Source organism: Geotrypetes seraphini, chromosome 3, assembly GCF_902459505.1.
Source record: "Geotrypetes seraphini chromosome 3, aGeoSer1.1, whole genome shotgun sequence".
In the NCBI taxonomy this organism is placed as follows: Eukaryota; Metazoa; Chordata; class Amphibia; order Gymnophiona; family Dermophiidae; genus Geotrypetes; species Geotrypetes seraphini.
In genome coordinates this window covers 369,281,163-369,307,459 of record NC_047086.1, presented here as the reverse complement: position 1 = coordinate 369,307,459, position 26,297 = coordinate 369,281,163, and the positions used below count along the sequence as shown (strand labels likewise).

The 26,297-nt window shown below is 44.0% G+C and overlaps 1 protein-coding gene across 2 annotated transcripts in view; it reads left to right on the top strand.

Annotated features, from left to right (window-relative positions):
• SOS1 (SOS Ras/Rac guanine nucleotide exchange factor 1) overlaps positions 1-26,297 on the top strand; it is a 311,664-nt gene that overhangs the window by 201,729 nt on the left and 83,638 nt on the right. Inside the window, exons 16-18 of one of the 2 annotated variants that reach the window (XM_033937170.1) lie at positions 1,109-1,228; positions 14,383-14,545; positions 22,240-22,357. In XM_033937170.1, coding sequence (XP_033793061.1) covers positions 1,109-1,228; positions 14,383-14,545; positions 22,240-22,357 — 401 coding nt within the window. The remainder of the gene's footprint in view (positions 1-1,108; positions 1,229-14,382; positions 14,546-22,239; positions 22,358-26,297) is intronic. The other variant, XM_033937172.1, reaches the window with a different exon arrangement.

Below are 26,297 nucleotides of genomic sequence, written 5' to 3'. Positions count from 1 at the left end.
TTCTTTTTGCATGTGTTCTGCGTATGTGCCTATCACTGTTACCAGCGATGGGTGCATGCAAATTTAGTGAGTCTTCGCTACTCTGCCAACCTCATTTGCATGAGCGATTTTTGGAGAATGACTTGCTTTTTTAAAATCTCTACGGCTGCAATAGCAGCCTGTTGTTTTTTTAACGCGTTTTTTTGAGAATCTAGGCTAGAGTGTGTTTACTAGTGAAGCCGTGTGCATCTCATATATTTTCTTATCAGAATAGGCCAAGAATATATAAGCACTTTCTGTGAACTTCTGGCTTTCATTTGATGCTTGCTTTGCTGTCTTAGTCCAAAATGGGAAAAAGAGAAGCAGGCTAGAATGAAGAATTTTGTGAGAAGATGGAAGTTTGAAGGGCTAGAGATCGAAAAAGTTGAGAGGTAGAGAACAATGTAGAGAAGAAGAGTGGGAAATGGAAAAGTGGTTGTGTATGAATATGGGAGTTAGGCCATTAAATCATCAAGGAGTAAAAGGGGCAGTCAGCAAGGACAAGGCTATAGAGGAAAGGACTGACATAATTAGATTGTAAGCTCTTTCAAGCAAGGACCGTCTCTTGTGTTTTTAGTTTACAGCACTGTATGTATCTGGTAGCACTATAGAAATAATAAATAGTAGCAGTATTACTGCAGAAAGTTTATGTGGAGTTATAAAATTTGAGCATCACAAAAATTTTTATATTGGTTACAACAGTAAGATTAACTATGTTGATTCATAAATACCATTTCCACTGGGTTTTTTCAAAGATATTTATAGTTTAGTGTTTGATGTAGATATAATTTGTATATTTAGACACGTGTATTTGTTTTTGGTTTATTTAGAAGACCAATTTTGCTTGCAATTTTTTATTGTTTTAAATGAACTATGTATTGTTAATTAATGAAATGTGCAGAATAAAATACATGGACATTGCTTTGGATAGAACAATTAAACATAGGACATCTCTGTATTTTCTTTATTCATGGGTAGATATCAGTGTTAGTTCTTGCACTGGTTACATATTTAAACTGCATTTTTTTTAAGTACTGTAAATACTCAGATTTGATTTTTTTTTTTAACCATTATTATTATTTTTTTTTAGAGCTGTGCAATCATCTGAGTTAGTAGGAAGTGTATGGACAAAGGAAGATAAAGAAATTAATTCTCCTAACCTTCTCAAAATGATAAGGCATACTACTAATCTCACTTTGTGGTTTGAAAAGTAAGTTTTTTTTCCCTTACATAGTTTTATTTTTTCTCATGACTGGTTAGTCAAACTATTATAATAATGTTAGCAGTTTCTTTTGTCTATTAATATGGTATTTATTGTTGAAATTTCTTGACACGATTCATTAATGTAGAATAAAGTAGGAATGGTGTAGAAGGAGTACCAAATTAGCTGCCTTTTAAAGTGCTAAACCTGTGTTTGATTTTAAATTGCTTAAAGAAGGATTATGCCCTTGGCCATAAAGATTTGTGTTTTTTCAGTCTCATAATAATGATCTACACACAAATTTTAAGGTAAACCGTAGTGTAGATTCTGTCTAACCTACACAGGAGTCTGTACGTTAGGTGATCAAACCCCATCCATGAACTGGCTTTGCAAAGTGTGTCACTCACAGCTTTCCGTACTCCCTCATTTCCAGTGGAGTAGAGTACCCCCTTCAGTTTTTTTTTCTGTATGCGAGCTATGCAGAAGTGTTTCTGCTCCGCTCTGTTTAGTTTTTATTATTTTTGGTTGTAAGTTCTGTTTTTGAGGCTTTGGTGCTCTGAGATCCCTCATTTGGGGGTTCTCTGCACAAAATTTTTCCCCAAATTATGTGAAGAACTTTTTTAACAGACCCACGATGTGCTGCACAACTGGAAAGCGTACTGCAGTTAGCCCAGGGAAAGTCTCCGTTTCCTGAGACCTCTTCACTGAAGAACAAGCCGACTCCCAGTCTCGGCGATCACCGAGAGCCAAACTCACATGATTGGAGGTCAAACTCCATGCTTTTATTGTCCCAGCTCTCAGAGGCTCTCCTGGAGGAATCCAGTTTTCTGTTAGGGTCCGGCAGCCAAGATGCGTTTGTGGCACTTGACTAGGTTGATGACCCTTTGGTGCGCCACATGTTCAAGTTGGTTTCTGTTCACCATTTTATAGCGGACGTGATCAAAGAATTGAAGCTGCAGGTTCAGCCTTCCACTTCCCAGTGCACAGTCATGAGCAGCTCCAATTCTGAGATCCCCTTTTTTCTCACGCATCCAGACATCTCTGCCTTAGTTACTGAGCAGTGGGAGACCCCAGAGGGCCCCTTCAAGGTAGTAGTAGAGAGAACACATTGAGCCTTAGGCAATGAACTAATATTGTATCTCGCAATATAATAGCCTGTCTGCATCTTTATCCGGTGAAGGAGAAGATTAGAAAATGCTGAATATGGCTGGAATACCATGGAAAGTTGCTCAGAAATATATAGTGACATTTTGCTTCAGACACTGTAGCATAGAAAAGATCACCAATAAATTGAAGCAGAAGAATGAAGTATGTGGCTCTCCCCCGTCCCCAGCTGTATTTCACCATCAGTGGTACCACCCACAGAGTTAAACCACTGGAGGAAGCATGGGGTTGGTCAAAGCCGGTATTGCGGGGTCACGTGATGCATCGGGTCTGAACGGACGTGTGCCCTTGAGCTCTCCGGTCCCTGGTCTCCTAAACCCAGCTAAACTCCGCTAAATCACTGCCCGATTGGCAAAATTCTCTCTGGAGACCTTCTTTAAGTGCTGTGCACGAGTGCAGCCCTGGGAGCGGTGCTTTGTGTCCGGCATGCCAGTGCGTTCTGCGAGGCTGCCGAAAACCAAGTCTGCTCTCTCTGATAACAAAATGGCGGCGGCGCCGACTCCGACTTCAGCCCCAGCGCAGTGGGGAGAGTGGGCGCAGGAAATTTCCCGCCTGGTGTCGGCAGCCTTAGAAGATCGGCTCCATAAGTTTCAGTCTGCAGTGGAGTACATAAATGAGCATTTTGAGACGCAGGCAGGCCGCATTGCGGCGGTGGAGCAGCGGGTCTCTGACGGGGAAGACTCGGCGCAGCGGGATCACTTGAGTTTGGTCGCACTGCAGGCCCAGGTGACAGTGCTGACTGACCGCCTTGATGAGCCGGAGAATCACCAACGCCATAACAACCTTCGCATGGTGGGTCTCCCAGAGCTCCGTGCTGATCAGGATCTGTACCACTTTTTTCAACTCTAGCTACCGACTAAGTTGGGCCTAGAGGTACCGCCGACCGGCTTTATCTGTGAGCGAGCGCATCGCCTGGGCTCTCGCTTAGGGGATAATAACCGTCCTAGGGCTGCGATTGCTTGCTATCTTAACTGGAAAGAAAAAGAACTTATTCTACAGGTTTACCAGAAAGTGGGCCAGTTGAACTATGATGGCAAGAAACTATTGCTGTTTAACGACAACTCCCTTCATGTGGCCTCCATGCGTAAAGAAATGGCTCCCCTGTACACCGCGCTACATAGAAGAGGGGTGAGGTTTGCGCTGGTGTACCCAGCATCGCTGCGCATTTGGAGAGAGGGGAAGCCTCACACCTTTGTTGATTGAGCAGCGGTGCAGAAATATCTGGATTCCATGCCGGCGGTAGCTGACGGGGGAGCCCCGGAGGTTGATCCGGCTCCACGATGTGGCAGTTTGTCATCAGCTTTCTTCTATCTGTGGCCTTCCTCTCTCTGGGTGGCATTGAACACCTAAGCTATGGAGGGGAGTGATGATTAGACTCGGCTGGCTGGTATGGAAGTGAGCTGCCTGGCGATCTTTTGCTCTGGTTTGGTCTCCTGCTTAGGATTGTTTTGGGGTCATCAGCTGTTCCACCCTTGCTGGGGCTTGTTTGGATTGGGCTGCTCGAGGACGGACGATTTGTTTCACCGCTGGCTGGATTTTCTTTTCCTATGGGTAGTTACTGTCTTTTTGGGAGACTGTGGGTCCCTGAGAGCTCAGTTCAGGACTTTTAGGTTGCTCCGCTTTTTGGGAGTGGAACTTTTTGTTTTCAGTTTTTTCTTTTGTATTGGGGGTTTTTGGGGACGGTTCTGGGGGAAGTCTTTCTCAGGGGGGAGGGTTGAGGTTGGGGGGAGGGGAAGGGGGATGTTTGGGTGGGGTTGTGGGAGAGTGGCTGGTGTGTTTGACTGTGGACCTGTGTGGTGGTTGTATGCATGGGTAGGGGTGAGAGATATGAGCGTGGTGGTGCAGCGCTCTTGGGGGCGGTTGGCCTTGCCTTCGTGTCCCATGCTCTTTTTTAGAGTGTTCCAGCTCCAGTATTTCTGGATGGGGGGCCTAGCTGGGGGGCTGCCTGTCTATTGTACTATATTGTATCCTGTTATTCATCTTGGGGAACTAGTTCCTAATGATTAAGTTGACTATAGCTACCTTAAATGTGGACGGGATTCATTCTCCTATCAAAAGGAAGAAAGTTTTGACCTGGTTCCGCAGGAGGGGGACTGATATCGCCTTTGTGCAAGAAACCCATCTTTCCATTATGGAACACCTCAAGCTTCGGAGAGACTGGATGGGCGAGGTCTGCTCGTCTTCCTTTGGTACCCGGAAGCAAGGGGTTGCAATCCTCATTCACAAATAATTGCCCTTCCACACTCATAAAGTTCTCCAAGACCAGGATGGCCGATATGTTATAGTTTTTGGAGAATTGTGGGGGCACAAATGGTTATTGTGTAATCTGTATGCTCCTAATGTGTATAATCATAAATTTTTTTCAGCTCTGCTTGCCAAGATAGCCATGTATCCAGATTACCAGCTGTTGGTGGGAGGGGACTTCAACATTACCGCAGATCCTGCCCTGGATTGCAGTCCGGCAAAGACAGGGGCCAGGGACCATGGAGCTAAGGGGGTACATTTTTTGCTTAGCCAGTTGCAGTTATTGGACACCTGGAGGATTTTGCACCCAACGGAACACACTTACACCTTTTACTCGCATCCCCACAATGTATATGCTAGATTGGATTACCTGTTGGTATCGCCCTCTCTGCTCCCCAGGGTGTCTGGGATAGATATTGAGGAGGTTCCCCTGTCGGACCATTCGCCTGTTGTCATGGAGCTTCAGTTTACGCCGGACCCCGAGGAGCGCTATTGGAAATTTCTGTGTTACCTCTATAGAGATCTCAAATTTCATAAATATCTTCGGGAACAGTGATTGGAGTATAGTTCTCATAATAATACCGACGATGTTCATCCAGTGACCTATTGGGAGGCTTCCAAGGCGGTTCTGTGGGGGTTCATTATTGCTTATCTCTCTCGCAAGCGGAAGTCCCTGAATGCGGAATTACTGACTCTATCGGGGGAGCTTCGGCAGTTGAGGGCGCGCCACTGTACTTCTCTTTCGGCGGATGATAAACTTCGTTTGCTGACTGTCCGGCGGCAGATAGATACAATCTTGACACAGCGGGCTTCTCGCAATATCTATTTTCAACGGTATAAATTGTACGCCTGGGGGGGTAAGACAGGGAGATTGTTGGCCAATTTGGTCCGGCCTCCGCGCACCCATCAGGTTATCCTGTCCATCCGGGACCTGAAGGGTACTTGTTACACGCAGGAACAGCAGATTCAACAGCAATTCGTTCACTTTTATGAATCTCTGTATGCTAACCGACCATTCTCGGACGTTGATAGGGATGCTTTCTTTCAGGGGCTCAAGCTCCCTCGGTTGACAGAAGCCCAGTTGGAGCAACTGAATGTCCCTATTAGTTCCGACGATATACGGATTGGTATTAAGAAGCTTAAATTAACTAAGGCACCAGGCCCAGATGGGTTTGGATCTGAGTATTACAAGATTCTGTCGGATCAGATCTCTCCTGCTTTGGCGGGGGCGTTTAATGCGCTCTCTGAGAATCGGGGTTTGGGGACTCCTAATAGGGCCCATGTTGTGCTGTTGCCTAAGCCTGGCAAGGACCCGGCCCAGGTGGGTTCTTATCGGCCTATTTCCCTCCTTCATCAAGATGCTAAACTTTTTGCCGCGATCTTGGCGCATAGATTGAATGCCTTTTTGCTGCTGTTGATCCATGAGGACCAGGCAGGATTTGTGCCGGGCCACTATGCATCGATGAATCTGGTCAGAGCTTTGATGGCCCTTCACTCCAGGCGTGGTCTGGAGGGAGAATCGGCTATTGTAGGCCTGGACATGGAGAAGGCATTTGATAGTATCTCTTGGCAATATCTCTTATGGGTTCTGCGTCAGTTTGGTATAGAGGGTTCTATTCATCATTGGATCAGTAGCTTATATATACAGCCGCAGGCCAGACTTTTAGTCAATGGTCAGTTTACTTCTCCGTTTGCTTTGGGAAGGGGGACGCGACAGGGCTGCCTGTTGTTCCCGTTACTTTTCGTGTTAGCTATTGAACCACTGGCTGCTAGGATTCGAGGTGATCCGAATATTCAGGGCATTCGCATTGGGAGCAAGGAGAGTTGCATTAATTTTTTTGCCGATGATATTCTCCTTTATCTGGACCAACCCAGACGGAATTTAGGGCGGGTACTTGCTTTGGTCCGTTCCTTTGGAGATCTTTCTGGTCTGCGCGTTAACTATGATAAATCTGAACTTCTTCCCTTACGGAGACCTGGCATGCGAGCCTAGAGATACCACCGGTGAAGGGGCCGATGCGTTACCTTGGTGTATATTTAAGCCCGGACCTCAAGCTTCTGTACCATTCTAATGTGACACGCCATTTGGAGGCAATTCAGCGTTTGTGTGATAAATGGAGAGATCTTCCGTTGGGTGTTTGGGGTCATGTGGCTTTGACTAAGATGGTACTTCTCCCCAAGATTTTGTATCCGTTGCAGGCTGTGCCACTTTGGGTTACTGATAAAGAGGTGCGTCTGTTTCGTTCGATTATCTCCTCTTTCATTTGGTGTCATAATCGGGCCAGGATTAGCTATGCCACCTTGGCTTTGGATAAATATAGAGGTGGTTTGAACTTTCCTGATCTGCGCTATTATAATGTCGCCGCTCTGTTTCGCTTTATACATGAAGGATGGTCGGGTTGTTATAAATTTTCTTCCCAGGGTTGGGTTGAATCCTGGTGTGCCCCTCATTCAGTCCTATCTCTTCTTCATGCTCCGCTGTCTGAACCTACCGGGAGGAGGGGCTAAGTTTGCGTATCTTCTACCCCTACGACGTGCGTGGCGGTGGTGGTGGCATCGGGAGGGGAAAACTCCGTCAGCTTCTCTTTTGTTACAGTTGTATGGAAATCCTGACTTTTCACCAGGAGTGGGCCATTCCTGGTTTCGGCAGTGGGAGCAGAGAGGGGGTATAACTCTTCAAGATTTCCTCACAGTGGGGGGGGGGTCAATTTCCTACTTTTGCCCAACTGCAAGTTCACTGGCAACTGCCCCAGACTCATTTTTGGGCTTATCTTCAGTTCCGACATTATTATTTGTCTCTTGGTCGCAAATGGGGGGATGCTTGGCTCTGTGGTCCCTTGGATGTTCAGTTTTTTCAGGTATCTCCTGCTTTTAACAAATTAGCTACCTGGTATCGGATTCTGAAGAATGCATCGGACATGGGATCTATTGATCGATTGGCTTCCCAGTGGCAATCAGAGCTTGGCACTCTCCTAGATCGTAAGGCATTCCTTGATCTTTTTACCACTGTGCACGCCTTGGGGGGCTCCATGGATTTTAAGGAAATGCAATTTAAAATTCTGCATCGGGCCTATATTTCTCGGGCTCGGGGGGCTCATATGGGCCTCTGGGAGGGAGCAGTTTGTACTAAATGTAATCGTTTCTTAGGTACCCTTACACACCATTTTTTGGAATGTCCTTCTTCCGACTTATGGCTCCAAGTTCTTCCATTTTTGGAGCGCATTCTTCAACAAGATGTGCCATGGTCTTATGGTTTCTTGCTCTTGGGAGATCAACGTGATTTGATTGAGGGAGGGCTTACGCTTCCCCAACGCAGGGTTCTTTACATGGCTGTCTTGGTGGTAAAAAAGCTCTTGTTGCAGCATTGGGTGGCTGACTCAGTGGCCTCTTTTCCGCAATGGCTTGCTCGTTTTGCTGTATGCTCGTGGGGCGGTATTAGCTTCAACGCATCCCTAGGTCTGGGACTCTGGTCCTCCGCTGCTATCAAGCCTTGTGGAAACGGGTGTTAACTGTTTGTTCCGGCTTGGAGCCGGTGGATACGGAGTCCCTACCCTGATATTTCTTCTTGGTGGGGCTGTTGCTCTCTTTTGCTCTTTTTGTTTTTGCTTTTCCACAGGGTGGCTGCACTGGTGTGTGTGCGGGTGTGAGTATTTGGGTGGTTGGCTGTCTGGAGGTAAGCTTGTGGAGTGTTTGTTGTCTGTTAATTGGGATTTGATGCCGCATGCTTGAGGTATGGGTGGGTTTGATTGGGGGATTTGATATTTCAAAATGTCAATTGTGATGGGCATACTCCCATTGGGTTCTTGTACGGTGCACTTTTTGCTGTTATAGTTTTCAAGTGCTATTTTTCTGGCTGATCTGTTTTTATGCTTACTGTGCTCCTGGTTGTATGTTCCCTTTGCAATTGTTAATAAAGATAATTGAAAAAAAAAAAAAAAAAAAGCAAGTATTGCACAGGAGTACAAATTGGTGAAGGAAGACCAGTCATAATTGCATCAAATATCAACAGACATACTACAAAAGTGGTGAATAAATATATGCAGTTCATGTAGGGAAATGCAAAGGGATGAAGAGAGAGAGAGAGTCGGGAACTAGAGAGGGAATGATAGACAAATATGATGCTTTACAAGTCAGTGTGGTTAAGATTTAAATGCAGCTTCAAAAAAGTGGACTTTTAGTCTGGATTTGAATACCAGAGATGGAGCCCAACATACTGAGTCACACAGGTTGTTCAGGCATACAGCGCAGCAAGGCAGAAGGGACAGAGTCGGAAGTTGGTAGTAGAACAGAAGGGAACAGACAAGCGAGACTTGCCCGATGAAACGGAGTAATAGACAGTACTTATTCTTAATATTTACAAATGTTATTAGTCAAAGCTTAAAAATATTTCTAAAAAAGCATCACAATTCAATAACAATGTTCCAAAGCCATAAAGTTTTGAACTTTTGAAAAATTTTAAAGATCCAACAAAGAATAGTAATACGCTACTCCTGCAGACAAGATAAGTTATGTTTTGTTTTCATTTTGGTGAATGGTTTTTGAGGACTTTTATATGCAATTAAAAAAAAAGAAATGAAAATATGGATAATAGCTGTGTTTTATTGAGGCAGTGATGAAATATATATATTAAAAGATTCCTTTTTGTTGGAGAAAGGTTATGTGCATTATGAAATTTTGACCCTCACAATCATTTTTCTATTGGTGGTAGCATAAGATTAACTATGATAATTCATAAATACTATTTCCACAGGTTTTCTTTCAAGGATGCACTTATAAATAAACCTCAATCCAACGTATCCTATTCCTCACTTTAGGCAATATTGAATTATTTTACAATTACCCCATGTATTAGATAAATTCTGATTTACATCTTGATTTTTATCTTAGTGTCCTCCTAGGAATGTACCAATGAATTCTTAAGTAGCATGGACCTCTGCCCCTCAGTAATTGAAAGTAATGGTGTATCTATTTGATACCCAGGCCTGATCATTTTTAATACCCCCTCCTCTATAAAAAAAAAATAATAATATTAATTCACAAGGGTGCACCTAAGGCAGCATCTTAAACACTAGAACATCAGTATACCCACTGTAAAAATAAACAAGCCAGATTAATACAGATCAATCCTGTACAGTCAGTGCTAACAGAAAACCATATCCTTTTCATAAACACACAACTCAGATACACCCTCGCCCAATATGGAATAAGTAATCACAAACTAAAAACTATGAATGATTTGCAACACTCTTCAGGCCTTTCAAGATCACCATCTTAACAAGTAATACTGATCCAAACAGACAATCAAGTATCCATTTACTTGTGTCTGGAGAAAGATGCTTTCCTCCTAGATTAGCGAACAAGTTTCTCTATGCATTACCACCAATCCCTCTATTCAAACTGCAATGGGAGCCAGCCACCATGATCCTCATAGCTCCCAGATGACAGAGACAACCCTGGTTTCCCCTTCTTTAACTTACTATAATGGAACCCATTCCACTGAAAAATTTTCCAACTTTGCTTACTCAGAACAAGGTATCCCTTCTCTCTCCTAGTCAGTGTTTTCTAACTCTCAAAGCCTGGCATTTCTTTCTCAATGGCTAAATCAGTGTGTCTCAAACTTTCTCAAGCCAGGGTGCACTAAAGGTTGTGGCCATGGCTTGAGGCACCCAGAAGGGCGCGGATGTCGCCGTGATGACATCACGCATATGTGTGACATCACGTCGACGTCTGCGCATGTGCAGAGGCCCTCCAGATGGGCCCTGAGACGCCAATAGGGGGTGCCAGCAGGGAAGAGGGCTGGAGAGAAGAAGAGGCACTGGTGCCAGCTGATTTCCTGCAGCAGTGTTTCTCAACTACTTCAAGCTAAGTACCCCCTAAGTCTAACAAATATCAACTGAGTACCCCAACCACAGACCTCCCTAGACCCACCCAAGCTCTGCCCCAGATCCCATCCCCTTTACTAATTGTAATGCGCACCAGGATGGGCAGAGGTGCGTTGACGCAGCTGGCATCCTGCAAGACCCTGTCAAGCCTCTTAAGGACACCTAACAGCCTGCGTACGACCCCCGATTAAAAAGAGGCGAGATCACCTCAGAGATGGGCCTGAGCACCAGAGAAACTATGCAGGCTGGCTAACAGGTACCCAGAGGGATCGGCCTGTCAGCTACAGACCAAAGTCTATAAATTCTCAAGCAGGCAAGAGCTTCAAAAACACTCCAAGCACTAAATTACCTGAAAAGGGGATGAAATTACGTTGAATTAAAATAATAAAATGGGGAGAGCAGAACATACACTTCTACAGGCATGCTTATAAAAGGAAAGAACTGAAGGTGAAGCTAGAGAGCTCAGTGAAGTATAACAGAGGCAGAGTGAAATATCCGGAGTGGATTCCTTCAGCAGCAGCACGCGGCTATAGGGAAATAACCCTACTATTAGAGAATGACACAGGGAAAAAAATCTGTCCCCGTCACTGCACCGTCCCCGGCCCACCATCCTTTGCACCCCCGTCACCGCCGTTCCCTTCACCGCCCCGTCACCGTCATCCCTTTCACCGCTCCGTCACCGCCACTGCCATCCCATTCACCGCCCCGTCACCGTCCCCGCAGCATCCATATAAGCCTTAGTACTGCAATATTTAGCTTATTCCTTTCTTATAAATCAAAGTTCCTGCTGCTGAACTAGAGAAAGAGATGTTCAGCTGTCAGGGCTTTGTTTATAATTTTTTATCAACACAACTAATATACTACTTTATCCTAAAGCAAAAAATAAATAAATAAATAGAATTTTTTTTTTCTACCTTTGTTGTCTGGTTTCTGCTTTCCATATCTTCTCATTCAATTCCTTCCATCCACTGTGTGTCTTCTCTCTGTGTCTTCCATTTGCTGTTACTGTGCCTCTCCCTTCACCCCCTCCCACAATTGGTCTAGCACCCATCTTCTTCCCTCCGCTCCTCCATAGTCTGGCATCTGTCTTCTTCTTCCCTTCCAGCGTCTTCTCCCCACTCTGCCTTCCACATTTCCAAGGAAGAGAAACTTTTCCCTTTCACCTCCTCCTTCCTTGTGTGAGCCGGAACATGCGGTCCCCGCAGCCCCCACCCGCACGCCGGCTCGATCGTTTAACCAGCTTCCTCTCTCCAGCTCTCCTTAGTTTGCCGGCTTTCTTTTTCGGCAACCGGCTCACTTTCAAAGAGCCGCGCACGTGCGGCTGCTCAAAGTTCAATCTTCTGCTCTGCTGCAACTTCCTGTTTCCGGTTGGGTCAAAGCAGAAGATTGAATACTGAGCAGCCGCGCATGGGCGGCTCTTTTGAAAGCGTTCCGGTCGCCGAAAAAGAAAGCCGGCAAACTAAGGTGAGGTGGAGAGAGGAAGCTGGTTAAACGATCGAGCCGGCGTGCGGGTGGGGGCTTCGGGGACCGCACGATCCTTTATGCCTCACTGCGGTGACAAGACCATTCACCGCTCCACGGGGCGTTGATGGCCTTGTCCCCGTCCCTGCAGAGGCTGCTAATTTTCATTCCCCGTTTTTAGCGGGTTACCCGCGGCTAAAAGCGGTAGCCGCGGGTAAACCGCCACCGTGTCATTCTCTACCTACTATCTAGAATGTTTCACCTATCTATTGGAAAAGAGCTTGCCAGGGTAAGTACATAATTTCTTTTTCCAGTGCAGCAGGTGAGACATTCTAGCGACAGATGGGACCTATAAACATACATTAATGAGAGAAAGCCAATATGGTTTTAGTCAAGGGAAATCTTGCCTCATCAGTCTGCATTTTTTTGAAGGGGTGAATGAACATGTGGATAAAAGTGAATCGGTTGATTTGGATTTTCAAGAGGCATTTGACAAAGTGCCTCATGAAAGACTTTTGAGGAAATTAGAAAGTCATGGGATAAGAGGTAATGTCCTTTTATGGACTGAGAACTGGTTGAAAGACAGAAACAGAGAGTGGGTTTAAATGGTTGATGCTTTCAATGGAGAGGGTTAAATAGTTGGGTTCCCCAGGGGTCTATGCTGGGATCGCTGCTTTTTAACGTATTTATCAGTGATCTAGAGATGTAAATAACTAGTGAGATAATTCAATTTGCTGATGACACAAAGTTGTTAAACTGCAAGAGGATTGTGAAAAATTGTAAGAGGACCTTGTGAAACTGGAAGACTGGGCATCAATATGGCAGATGATGTTTATTGTGAGCAAGAGCAAAGTGATGCATGTGGGAAAAAGGAACCTGAACTATAGCTATGTGATGCTGGGTCGGCTTGGGGGGGGGGGATCCCTGGCAGCAGCAGGGGGCGGGCAGGAAGGCAAGATCCCAGACAATTTCTATGGAAAGGCGGGAATATCCTCTGGGGTGGCCAGGCTGTGTATCCTCAACAAGTGACTTGCGTATCCCTAAGGGTATTCGTACCACGTGTTAATAAACCACATTACATAGTAATATACGAGTAGTATTATGTCAGCAGATGAAGACCTATATGATCTATCCAGTTTGCCATAAGGCATCCAGAGCTACATATATCTGGCACTGCACAGGTTTCACTTCTTCATGATTAAAACATTGGCATCAGAAATGGAGTAATCTGCAACTTACCATATTTTTTGCACTATAAGATGCACTCTGGATTTAGAGGAGAAAAACAAGAGAAAAAAACATTCTAAACCAAATTGTATAATAATATACACCCGGCACCTTTAAATTCCGTCCCAGTCCCCCCATCATCACTTTTACATACCCCCAGCACCTTTAAATTCCATCCCAGGCACCTTTAAAATCTGTCCCAGCCTTCTTCCCTGGCGGTACCTTTAAATTGTGGTGGTCGCTGGACAGCTGCCTGCCGATTGTCGGGCCATCAGCGCACAAGCGTGCTAATGCCTGTGCCTGCAACACTTCCTATTTGTGGTGGTCGCTGGACGCCTGCCTGCTGATTACCGGTATGTCAGGGCCAGCAGTACACAAGCGCGCTGCTGCCTGGGCACATGCCACTTCCTGAATGGCTGCCATTGGTTCTCGTGGGACTGACAGCAGCCATTCAGAAACCGCTAGCCCTGACATAATCAGCAGGCAACCATCCAATGACCACCACAATTTAAAGGTACCGCCAGGTGGGGGGGGGGGGGTGGTGGTATATTTGCTTCATAAGACGCACCCTTATTTCCACCCACTTTTTTTTGGGAAAAAGTGTGTGTTATGGAGTGAAAAATACAGTAACTTGCCAACTTTGTATGGACAGTTACATGATGCAATCTTGGAACTTAACATTGCTTTTAACCCTAAGAATAATTGTGCAGATACACTGCACATTTTGCATTTATACATGTTAGTTTTGATTCATAATGATCTTATGCTTTTGTGCTGTTGTATGCAAATTCTTTGTGTTGTAGTTTAAGTACATCTAATAAAGAGGATATTATTTTTTTTTTTTAAAAACCTCCCATAGGAGAATTGCCAACATACATGTTGTGTTTTTTATATGCAGTTCCAAATCAAATGATTGTAACATAATAATAGTAAATGACAGCAGATAGACTTGAACCAACCATCCAATCTGCCCTATAGTTACATGCATTATAAATTCATGAACATATTTTTTTCTCTTGTTCAAATTGTTTTAGTACTTTTGACTATTCTGAACATGTGAAAGTGCATCAAACAGTTTAACTGTTTTATGTTGGTGTATTCTGTTAAAACTAGTACTTAAGAAAATTTTGAACATTTTTGGCAAAGTAAAAAAATTAATAATTTTTTTTTCTCTGTACCCTACAGGTGTATTGTGGAGACAGAAAACCTAGAAGAAAGGGTGGTTGTGGTGAGCCGTATAATAGAGATACTGCAAGTTTTTCAAGAGCTTAACAACTTTAATGGTGTTCTTGAGGTTGTCAGTGCCATGAACTCATCTCCCATATATAGGCTAGACAACAGTTTTGAGGTAGGTAGCAAAAACTAAAATTGTGCCAGTCTTTGCTTAACCCTTTAATTAGCTGATGGTGAAATGGCTGCTTTATGTAACTTGATGTTGAACGAGAGCAACAGTGCCAAGTAATAGGCATTTGGAGATGCAGATCTCCCATAAGACATCTCAGTCATTGGTAGTGGTATAGAAGCTAACAATAAACAATAAGAGCCATAAAAGACACATGTTGCAACAATGCCAAATAAAGGGTTAAATTTTATTTTTTTTTTTTTAATAAATTCTTTATTCATTTTAAATCTTGTAGAAAGTGTACAGTAATATACCATTATAACAAATTGAAACATTTGAAAATATTTCTAATAATAACATGCATACTTGAATTATTCAAATAAAGGGTTAAATAATACAGAGACATTCACTTTGGGTACAGGATACTGGCCTTGATGGACCTTCAGTCTGTCCCAGTGTGGCAATTCTTACGTTCTTATGTACTGTATGAAAGAATATGTTGGAAAAATTAAAATAACCCTGTAGAATGTTCCATCCAAAATCAGGATTATTAGCCACATAAGTTGATGCTGAATGTGAATAGCATCTAGAAAATTATTTTCCTCCATTCAGCTGCAATATACAGAGCTGGCAAGCAGGTACTTCATAGGCTGTAAGTACACCTCCATTATTTCCTATGGGAGCTTCGGGGTGGTCTGTAGAACTCTGTAAATCTCATTTATGAGAATTTCTGAGGGTAAGGTTCAGGTCTTCCACCTCCCCAAACCCCAAATTGCTATTTTTTATTTTAGGATTTTTTTTTTTTTTTTTTTTTGCCATTTATGGTGTGAATTTGCTGGTGGTAGCCATCTTGGATTTTTATCAGTCTTTTTTTTTTTTTCAAAGCTTGAATCCTGCCTCAAAACCCCTCAATTTTGTTGAAAATCAATTGGGATGGACTTTTCAGCCCCCGATCTGTTAAATTCATTTATAGATTGGCGTCGGAATATCATCTGTGTACCATTTTCCACAGCATGCTGGGGGAGGGGGCAGGAGCTTCGGGTTTTACCTCCTCCGGGTCCTCCAGGTCTGGGGATTTGGGTGAAAAGTCTCGAACAGAGGTCTTTCTGGATGTTGGCGCCAAATGCCTGCATATCGAGTCAGGGGGACTCCTTTGGTGTGGCACAGACACCTCAGTGAGACCCAGCAGTGGCCACAGAGTGTGCATTTCTCTGGATTTCATTCGGCTCACCTAGACAGCGTATATTTTGGACCCAGGAAATTTGACGTAGCCAGAGGGCGTATCGCCTTCTTCCTAGCTGGTCGCTCAGGTGCTGGATGTACCCATGCAGGAGCCCTCTCATCCAACTACAACAGATCTTGATTGCCATCAGTTGTCACCGGCTATTATGCCTATCCTGTCTCATGACACTGTTTCTATTTTGGATGATGCTAATACCATGAGGGCTAGTCCTATCCTGTCTCATGACACTGTTTCTATTTTGGATGCTGCTAATACCGTGAGGACTAGTCCCGACAAGCGTATCTTGGAAAGTCCAGATTTCAGTGAGGATCCTACCATCCACAGATTTTGTAAGTCTGTCCACTATTTCCTTGCTGGTGCTATAAGGGAGCTCAAATTAGAATCCACCTTCTATGTCTTTATACACCTTCCAGAGAACTCCGTGCCTCAGATAAGCTGCTCTTAGCTGTACCCTTCTCCACACTGCCAATTTCAGACTTTGTTCCTTTAAGCTAGCTGCTCCCTATGCCTTTTTGAAATAGCCTTCAATCCATAACCTTACTCTCCACTGCCCACCAACTTAGCAGATTAACCATTCCCCTTAACTGACATCCTGTTTGTCTGTTTTGTCTGTTTAGATTGTAAGCTCTTTTGAGAAGGGATTGTATTCTTTGTGACTCTGTTCAGTGCTGTGTATGTCTGGTAACGCTATAAAAATAATTAATAATAGTAGTACTAGTGCTCAATCATGGACTGTTCTAATGTGCTTCATCCCATCCACAGCTTCTTGGTCTGGTTACGGAGCAGTGGAATGCCCCAGAAAGCTCTTTCTGGCTCTCTAAAGCTATGGCTTAGCTTTCTTCACTGGCTCCTGTTTTTCAGCAGTTTTTTTGAGCAGCCCCAGGAGGATTTCACTGTGGAGCAAGTTACCAGGCGCACGGCCCTCTCTATCAATTGGGGTGTAATACTTCAAGACTCCCAAGGTTTTAGGGTGGACATTGTCTTGTAAGGCTCTTGAGGTAGCTTCTTCAAGTATTTAGGCTGTGGTGGCAGCCTCCTTTGTGGTGTGTGCTTGTCACACAAGATTGCGCCAGGTGCCCTCCGTAGAGGAGGATGCCTGTGCCCAGTTAATGATGGAGGGCGTGGAATATGTGGCAGATGCCCTTTATGATCTCATCTGCATTCTCAGTAAGGTCTTGGCTTTGGTGAAGAGATCTGGGAGGTGTGGGAAGAGGAGGAGAGATGCCGGCCAGGAGGAGAGTCTTCTGCGCCGGCTGACTTCCTACAGGATGTGCTTCTCACTGCGCGAGGCAGCCGACATGGATGACTCTCCTCGCCAGTGTGTTGTGGCACACCTGAAATCTCAGGAGGCACACTGGTGAGCCGCAGCACACAGTATGTGATACACTGTTCTAGATAAACATTGTTGAAACATTTTACTGGCTTGTAATTTTAAAGTCGCCTAAAGACATGCAAATCCTGCAAATACACAAAAACTGGCTTGCTTATAGACTTGCCTTCAGATGGTAAGGGAGAAAACTCTCAAAATGTAGGTACATATTTCGAGGTACTGGTTTTTGGAATGCAATGATACAAAGGTACAAATCTTATCACCTTCTCAAAACAACACATCCAAATTAACAATGGCCTGCAAATGGCAATGCATTGTAAACTTCAAATTATTTTGTAAAGAATATATCCATTGAAAAAGTCTTGTAATTGATCCATGCTGTCAGTCCAAATTAACAGAATATTGTCTAAAAGCCATCTCCAAAACATAATCCTAGCAAACCATTCAGAGGTGTAAATATATTGTTCTTCAAATGTTGCCATAAAAAGAGTTGCAATGGAGGGAGCCAAAGAAGCTTCTATAGTCACTCTCCTGTATTTGTTCATAAAAATGTCATTGAAACCCAAAATAATTTTTTTGTGATGACCAATTTTGCTAGTTTCATAAGAAATTCCATCAAAATCCATTGAGGCTGAGATCACATCTCTAAAACAGAGCCAGTGATATCTAACACCTCCTGCTGAGGAATTATTATATGGAGTGAAGTTACATCTGATGTTACAGAAATTGCTGATGCAGGCAAATTCACAGATTCTATATGTTGTAGAACATCAGTTGTATCTTGTAAAAAAGATTTCACTTGCTGAACTCTCAAAAAATAATAAATTAGGATAAGGACTTGTAAGATTGAGCTTCTTAAAGCCACAGTAGGGTGTCCTGCAGGATTTTTCATGTCCTTATTTAATTTAGGAAGAAAATTTTATTTTATTTATTTATTTATTGAATTTTCTCCCAGGGGAGCTCAGAATGGTTTACATGCATTTATTCAGGTATTCAAGCAATAAATCCAAGGGGTAGATGGCCCTTTCACAAGCAAGAAATTTGCTTCCTTCAAATGTAAAATAACATCCACAAGACATGTTCTCCAAAAAATAATGCAAAGCACAATATTAGTCTCACAAACATTAATATAGTAGTACAAGACAACTGTGGTCAAAAGACCACTGCACCTAAAAAGCCAAAAAACAAGAGGAGAAAAAGATCTCAGAAAAACTTTTCACTCTCCATTTTCAGTACATAGAAGTCCTGCAATAGTTAGCACAGTCATTGGTCTCTTTAAAAAAAAAACAAAAAAAAACTTCACCAGTTTTATTACATAGTTTCAATTCCTCAATGACAGTGGTTCTTTGTTTTGGTTGTTGAAAATACAATATTAGACAAACACAACAGAATGTACAAAGGTCTAAACTACTATCAACTAATAGGATGAAAGTATGTGTGATGAAAATTTTCCAGAAGAGTCTAGAAATTAATGGTGTCCACTTTTAATTTAAGAAGAAAGCATCAAAGATTTCAACATAAGGCTTGGCATGGGAATTCATTTATTTGGTTGTTTTCAAACTATAGTTGGGACCCCAACAGTCTGAGGGACCATGAACTGGCCCCCTATTTAAAAAATTTGAGGACCCTGTCATAGAGAGAGGAAGAGATAATGATTACTGCAGATGGACAGACTTGATGGGCCATTTGGCCTTTATCTGCCATCATGTTTCTATGTTTCTAGAGTATTGACAGATTGTCTAATGAGCTGGGTACCCCATATTGTACACCTGGATCAATTGAGATTTATTCCTGAATGGTAGGTAGGGGACTGATGTTTGATGCAGTGATATCTTCTTCCAGATGCAGCTACCTTTGGAGCTGAAGCAGGCTGCGGCAATATAAGGGTACAATAATAAGAAAAGTTCTTACCCTGATGGAGCGGGTGCGTTGCTTGCAGTAGGAGACTGTGCTTTTGTCAATTGACATGAAAAAGGCCTTTGTTAGTATCATGTGGCCCTTTATGTTTCAAATGTTGGAGGCAATTTGGGTTAGGACCCTGTTTATATGAGATTGGATTCAAACTTTATGCACTAACCCAATGGAGGTGATTAAGATAAATTGTAGTTATTCAAAACTGTTCCATTTGCAGAGAAGGACTAGGCAGGGATGTCATCTGTCCCCTGTTATGTTTGCCCTGGTTATTGAGCTGCTGGCCCAAAGAGTAAGACTGAATAAGAGGATTAGGGGCATTCACACTAAAGATAGGGAACACAAACTGAGTCTCTTTGCTTATGATCTTCTCTACGTAAACCCCAGGGCTCATTGACAATGGTGCTAGAAGGATTGAATGTATATAGCCCGGTTTAGGGATTTCAGGTGAATTTGAATAAATCTGAAATCTTAAATGTAACGTTATAAAATCCTTTAAATTTTTTATAATACTGTTTTTATTTATATCAAGAAACTAATAAACTTGAAACTTGCAAGTTGAGCACTGCCTCATGTCCTCCAGGCTTTTAAGAGAGTTATCTGGAGGGAAAACTGCTTTTGAAATACTAGGTTCCAGTTTACAGAAGGGGTTAATCTAGGCAATGCTTAAATACTAGCTGGGGTAAGGCTCTACCATACATGAAATCCTGGGGACAAGACCTGGGGCAAGAATTGGGATGGGACAAATGGGAGTTGATACTAGGTTGGGTTGCCTCATTTGGCATATCAATGAAGAATAGTCTATTGCCAGGACACTTTGGGGTACTATTTGAACTCCATTAATGTTTCCGTTTGGCATGATTGTTTCACTGTTTTTGATCATTGTTTAGCATGTTGGTTACAATTTCAGAACAGACTTGGTTTTTTCAGGGAGTTTCCCCTTACCCCTCTTTTAGAAGGGACTATCACCATCTTTGGGACAAACTGAAGGGGACAGCAGAGCCTTCTGTGAAGTAGGAGGGATTCAAAAACCGAAGTAGATTCCTTCTGCATTGCTTGCAGGCACTGGGATATTACCTGGATGTAAAGTGCTCATGAGATGGTATTACATTCCAGTTTGTCTAGCTAAAATGGGCAGAGGAGCAGTTGAGACTTATTGGCTGTGATGGTGTAGATGGGCTGGATTGAACTTTGACAGTGACTTCAGTAGTTGGAACCTAAAAACAGTACCAGACAGAGCTTTGGATTCTTGCCCAGAAATGGCTAAGAAAAAAAATAAAACCCAACAACAATTTTTTAGATTGAATCAGGTTGGATGGACCATTCGGGTCTTTATCTGCTGTCATCTATTATGTTACTATGTTGGAGGGGCTGTGAGGTGCGGGGAACCTATTTACATATGTGGTGGGAGTATAGGTTGGTATAAGGGTTTTGATTCTCAGTCTTCCAAATGCTCTCTCAAATAGCAGATAAGTGGATACCTGTAATATGGGAAGCAGCGTTATTGTATAAATATGGCGTAGAGCTAGAAGAGGGAGAACATAAGAACATAAGAAACGCCTTCACCGGATCAGACCAAGGTCCATCTAGTCCGGCGATCCGCACACACGGAGGCCCATTTAGGTGCTCCTTGTTGGAGACCCGGATTTCCCGTATCCCTCAATATGATTTGCAAGGAAGTGTGCATCCAACTTGCGTTTGAAACCCAGAACAGTAGTCTCCGCCACAACCTCCTCCGGGAGAGCATTCCAAGCGCCCACCACTCGTTGTGTGAAACAGAACTTCCTGACATTTGTCCTGAACCTGCTGCCACTCAGTTTCAGGCTATGACCTCTTGTCCGTGTCGCATCTGAAAATGTCAGTAATGCTGCTTCCTGGTCAATTTGGTCAAATCCTTTTAATATTTTAAAGGTCTCTATCAGATCCCCACGCAGTCTTCTCTTTTCGAGGGTGAACAGTCCCAGTTTTCTGAGGCGTTCCTTGTAGCTTAAATTCTCCATGCCTTTGACTAGTTTCGTGGCTCGCCTCTGCACCCTCTCCAACAGAATTTTATCCTTCTTAAGGTATGGAGACCAGTGTTGGACACAGTATTCTAAGTGTGGTCTGACCATTGCTCTGTAAAGTGGCATTATAACATCTTCCGATCTACTCGTGATCCCCTTCTTAATCATGCCCAACATCCTGTTTGCTTTCTTTGCTGCCGCCGCACATTGAGCCGATGTCTTTAGGGAACTGAAATTTTGTCAACTGGCCTTGATAGCTGCCCAACTGGTCCTTGCAGCTAGTTGGAAGCAATCAATTTGTCCTGATTGGAGGCGAGTTATGGCAAAACTGAGTGGCTGGCTTGATATGTATAAATTGACTGCAGTAAAACATGGAAGACCTCATCGCTATGATAAGATATAATTTAGGGAGTTTTTGATAGGAGTTGCTATTGTTTAAGTATTGGAAACAGAAAGGGGGGGAAGGGGGATATGAGCTAGTGGCTATGTATAAATGATATCAGTGTTTTTACTGAACAGTCTGATGGGTGTGTAGAAGAAGCCACATGCACTCATATGGATGTAATTTTTAATTTATTTAGTATTTATATACCACTTATAGCCTAAGTGGTTAACATTTTATAAATACTGTATGTGCTTATGGTTTGTGTGCTATTTGCAATATTCAGTAAAAATTATTAATGTAAAAAAATGTCCAGTAAGATGTCTTGAAGTTTGGACCATATAGAGCAGGGATTTCAAAGTCCCTCCCTCCTTGAGGCCGCAATCCAGTCGGGTTTTCAGGATTCCCCCAATGAATATGCATTGAAAGCAGTGCATGTACATAGATCTCATGCATATTCATTGGGGAAATCCTGAAAACCCAACTGGATTGTGGCCCTCAAGGAGGGACTTTGAGATCCCTGATATAGAGGTTGACTGTTTACTTAGAGATTCATTGAAATATACAGTTTGACCAGCAATATCTATCCACTTGCAAATGCCTGTACTATAATAATTTAAAACCATCTGGTTCCCTTCATACAGCTGCAAATGGACCAGTTTGAATTTGTATGATATATTACATCTTTAGGTAAATATTTATTTGTTCACTAAGGAGCCCCTGTTTAAAAATATTGGTACAAATACTCTGCACTATAAAGCTTAAACTTTAGGTTTATTAAAATGTTACCTTTCACAAGTTTGTTTCTTACATTATTTTCCTTTCTTTTAGCAAATACCAAGTCGGCAAAAGAAGATATTAGAAGAGGCTCATGAACTGAGTGAAGATCACCAAAAAAAATACCTGGCAAAACTCAGGTCAATTAATCCACCATGTGTGCCTTTCTGTGGTATGTTTGTAAATAGATATATACATATATACATGTTATTGTTGTTCCTAAACAGATATTTAAACTAATATGAATTGGAAAACAAGTGTTTTAAATATCCTTCTGGGAAGTGAATGGTTTACATTATCCCAGGACAAGCAGGCAGCATATTCTTGACTGATGGGTGACGGCACCGACGGAGCCCCTGTACGGACAATTTTAGAGTGATTGCACTCTAAGAACTTGGAAAGTTCTGGCATGCCGCACCGCGCATGCGCGAGTGCCTTCCCGCCCGACAGAGGTGCGCGGTCCCCAGTTTCTTAGTTTCCGCGGAGCTAAGAAGATGCGTTTTTTCAACGGCTGTTGAAAATTTTTTTTTTTGACTTGCCTTCCCGCTCGCGTAAACCTTTTTGGCTTTTGCCTTTTTCCTTTTTCTTTACTTTTTGTAAAAAAAAAAATCTTTTTCTTTTTAGTCAATTTGGCTTTTCCCCTGCGGGGCCTTCTGCCACCATCGAAGCCTCGGCCTTCGATTTGGCTGAAGCCGTTTTTACTTTCATGCCCCCTCAGCCAGGGTTTAAAAAGTGCCAGCGGTGTGCTCGGCCTATATCTCTCACGGACCCACACAACTGGTGCTTACAGTGTTTGGGTCCTGAGCATCAGGCCTCCACCTGCACCCGCTGTGCCACACTTAAAAAACGAACGTTAAAAAATCGCCAAATACAACAGCGATTATTGTTCGGTGCCGAGATGTCCGATCCCGTTCCATCGACTCCGACTTCGGCACCAGTTCAGTCGGCACCCTCTTCTTCGACGCCGCGCAACACCGCACCGGCGTCCCAGCATGCAGGTAAGCCGGCTAAGAAGCCTTCCCCGCTGGAGCGTCCTCCGGTCTCGAGTGCAGTGAGTCCAATCCTGCCGACTGTGAGGCGCCAGCGGAAGCGCTCCGCCCCTATCGAGGTGAGTCCCTCGACATCGGGCTCCTCATCTCCGGGGCGTCGAGCGGCACCGCAGGTACCGCAGAAGAAAAAAGCGGTACCGGTGCCATCCCTTGATGACCGTATTACGGCCATTCTCCAGGCACAGCTCAAGGAGCAATTACAACAGCTCCTTCCAGCTATCCTGGCACCGAACCTTCCGGTGCCGGTCCGCACTGAGCCGGTACCGATAGTGGAACAACCTGTATTATCGGTATCCACTCCCTCGGTACCGATTCACTCCACCTCATCGGTATCGATGCCAGTCCTTGCACTGGAGCCGAGAGCTCAACATCAGTCGGTGCAGACTTCGGCACCGGTGCCACCGATTACATCGCCTGGTTCGGTATTGATGAGATCGGGTAAATCGGTGCGCAAAACCCGACATGTAGAACCATCTACACCAGAGTCTCGGGTCCGTTCTCCCCATGTCAGGGATCCTGATCTGTGGGGAGATTCAGAGGAACCCTTTCTCTCTGAAGGAGAATGTTCCTCAGATGAGGAGGAGTCTGCTGTACATGACCCGTCCTCTAGGCCTGACACTTCATCTTTCTCCAGTTTCCTGAAAGATATGTGTGATTCTTTGTCCATCCCTTTGGAGGCTGAGTCCAAAAAGTCTAAAGCTTTTTTGGATGCCCTTGACTTTGACCAACCTCCAAAGGAATTTTTGAAGCTCCCTCTTCACGACATCTTGAGGGAGACTTTCTACAAGAATTTAGAGACTCCCTTAACGATTCCAGGGGCCCCACGTAAGTTAGACTCTCTATATAAAGTAATTCCCATTCCTGGATTCGACAAACCTCAACTTCCACACGAATCTTTACTTGTCGAATCCACCCTTAAAAAATCTTCAGGAGCCAGTGTATATGCTTCTGTACCTCCTGGCAGAGAGGGTAAAGCCATGGATAAATTTGGTAAGAGGCTCTACCAAAATGCAATGTTGGCAAATAGAGCTGGTAATTATGCTTTTCATTTTTCTTTCTACCTTAAACATCTCCTTACCACCATGGCTTCATTTGAGAAGCACCTTCCTCAACGTAAACAACAATCCTTTCACCATTGCTTGTCGTCTCTGTTTCAACTGCGTAAGTTCATGGTTAGGTCCATTTACGATACCTTCGAACTTACATCCAGAGCAACAGCAATGTCTGTGGCAATGCGTCGCCTGGCCTGGCTTCGGGTGTCCGAGCTTGATGTTAATCATCAAGATCGGTTAGCCAACGCCCCGTGCCTAGGGGATGAGCTCTTTGGGGAATCCATGGACTTGACCACTCAAAAGCTCTCGGCTCATGAGACACGCTGGGATACCTTGCTTAAAAATAAGAAAAAGCCTCCCCCAACAAGGCCTTTTAGACAACAGTCAGCCTATCAACGCCGCTTCACAGCTCGCCCATTGCCAGCAACAGCTCAGCAACCCAGGCGTCAGCGGCAGCAACAACGTCAACCTCCCAGACAGCAGCAACAACAGCAGCCTGTGAAGCCACCTCCACAGCAGAAGGCACAGCCCTTTTGACTTAATTCTCCAAAGTATAGCCAGTATCCCTATATCTGCTCTCCTGCCTCAACCTATAGGAGGTCGTCTCTCTCTGTTCCTCAGCCGGTGGGAAGTCATCACTTCGGACCAATGGGTCCTCAACATCATCCGCCACGGCTACTCTCTCAACTTTCAGACTCTTCCGTCCCAAAGCCTGCCAAAAGAGTCTGCTTTGAACAGTCCTCAATCTACCCTCCTGATCCAGGAAGTCCAATCCCTCCTCCTTCTAAACGCTATAGAAGTTCCTCTAGATCAAAAGGGGCAGGGATTCTACTCCCGTTATTTTCTAGTACCCAAAAAAACAGGAGATCTCAGACCAATTTTGGATCTTCGCGATCTCAACAAACATCTGGTAAAGGAAAAATTCAAGATGCTTTCCTTAGCCATTCTTTATCCTCTTCTCAATCAAGACGACTGGCTATGCTCCCTCGATCTCAAAGAGGCATACACTCACATACCGATCAACATAACCTCAAGACGGTATCTCCGCTTCATGATCAATCATTGTCATTACCAATACAAGGTGCTGCCCTTCAGTCTTGCTTCCTCTCCAAGGGTGTTCACCAAATGTCTTATTGTGGTAGCCGCTTTTCTACGCTCTCACCACCTTCAGGTATTTCCTTACCTGGACGACTGGTTAATCAAGGCCACATCCGCTCAAACAGTTCTCTTGGCCACCAACCAAACCATCCTATTTCTACAAATATTGGGATTCGAGATCAATCTACCCAAGTCTCATCTCATTCCCACTCAAAGACTTCAATTCATTGGAGCGATACTAGACACACTCCTCATGAGAGCATTCCTACCATCCAACCGTCTTCAGACCCTTCAGTCTCTATGTCAGCAGGTTCTTCCTCAACATTCCATCTCTGCCAAACAAATGATGATACTCTTGGATCACATGGCATCCACAGTCCATGTCACACCCCTCGTACGTCTTCACCTGCGCACTCCTCAATGGACCCTTGCTACTCAGTGGTCCCAAGCGACGGATCCTTGCTCACGACACATATCTGTGACATCATCTCTTCGTCAATCTCTACAATGGTGGTTGGTATCCTCAAATCTATCCAGAGGTCTTCTGTTCCATCAACCTCCTCATCAACTAGTCATCACCACCGACGCCTCTCCTTATGCATGGGGAGCTCATTTGAACGAGTTCCAGACTCAAGGTCTTTGGACAGCCCAGGAAAAGAAGCATCACATCAATTTCCTGGAACTCAGAGCGATGTTTTATGCCCTCAAGGCCTTCCAACATCTTCTCTTTCCTCAGGTCCTTCTGCTGTGCACAGACAATCAAGTGGCCATGTACTACATCAACAAGCAAGGGAGGACAGGCTCTCGCCTCTTGTGCCAGGAAGCCCAGAAGATCTGGACTTGGGCCATCGATCACCATCTCTTCCTGAAAGCTATCCATATTCAGGGAGAACAGAATTCCTTAGCGGACAAG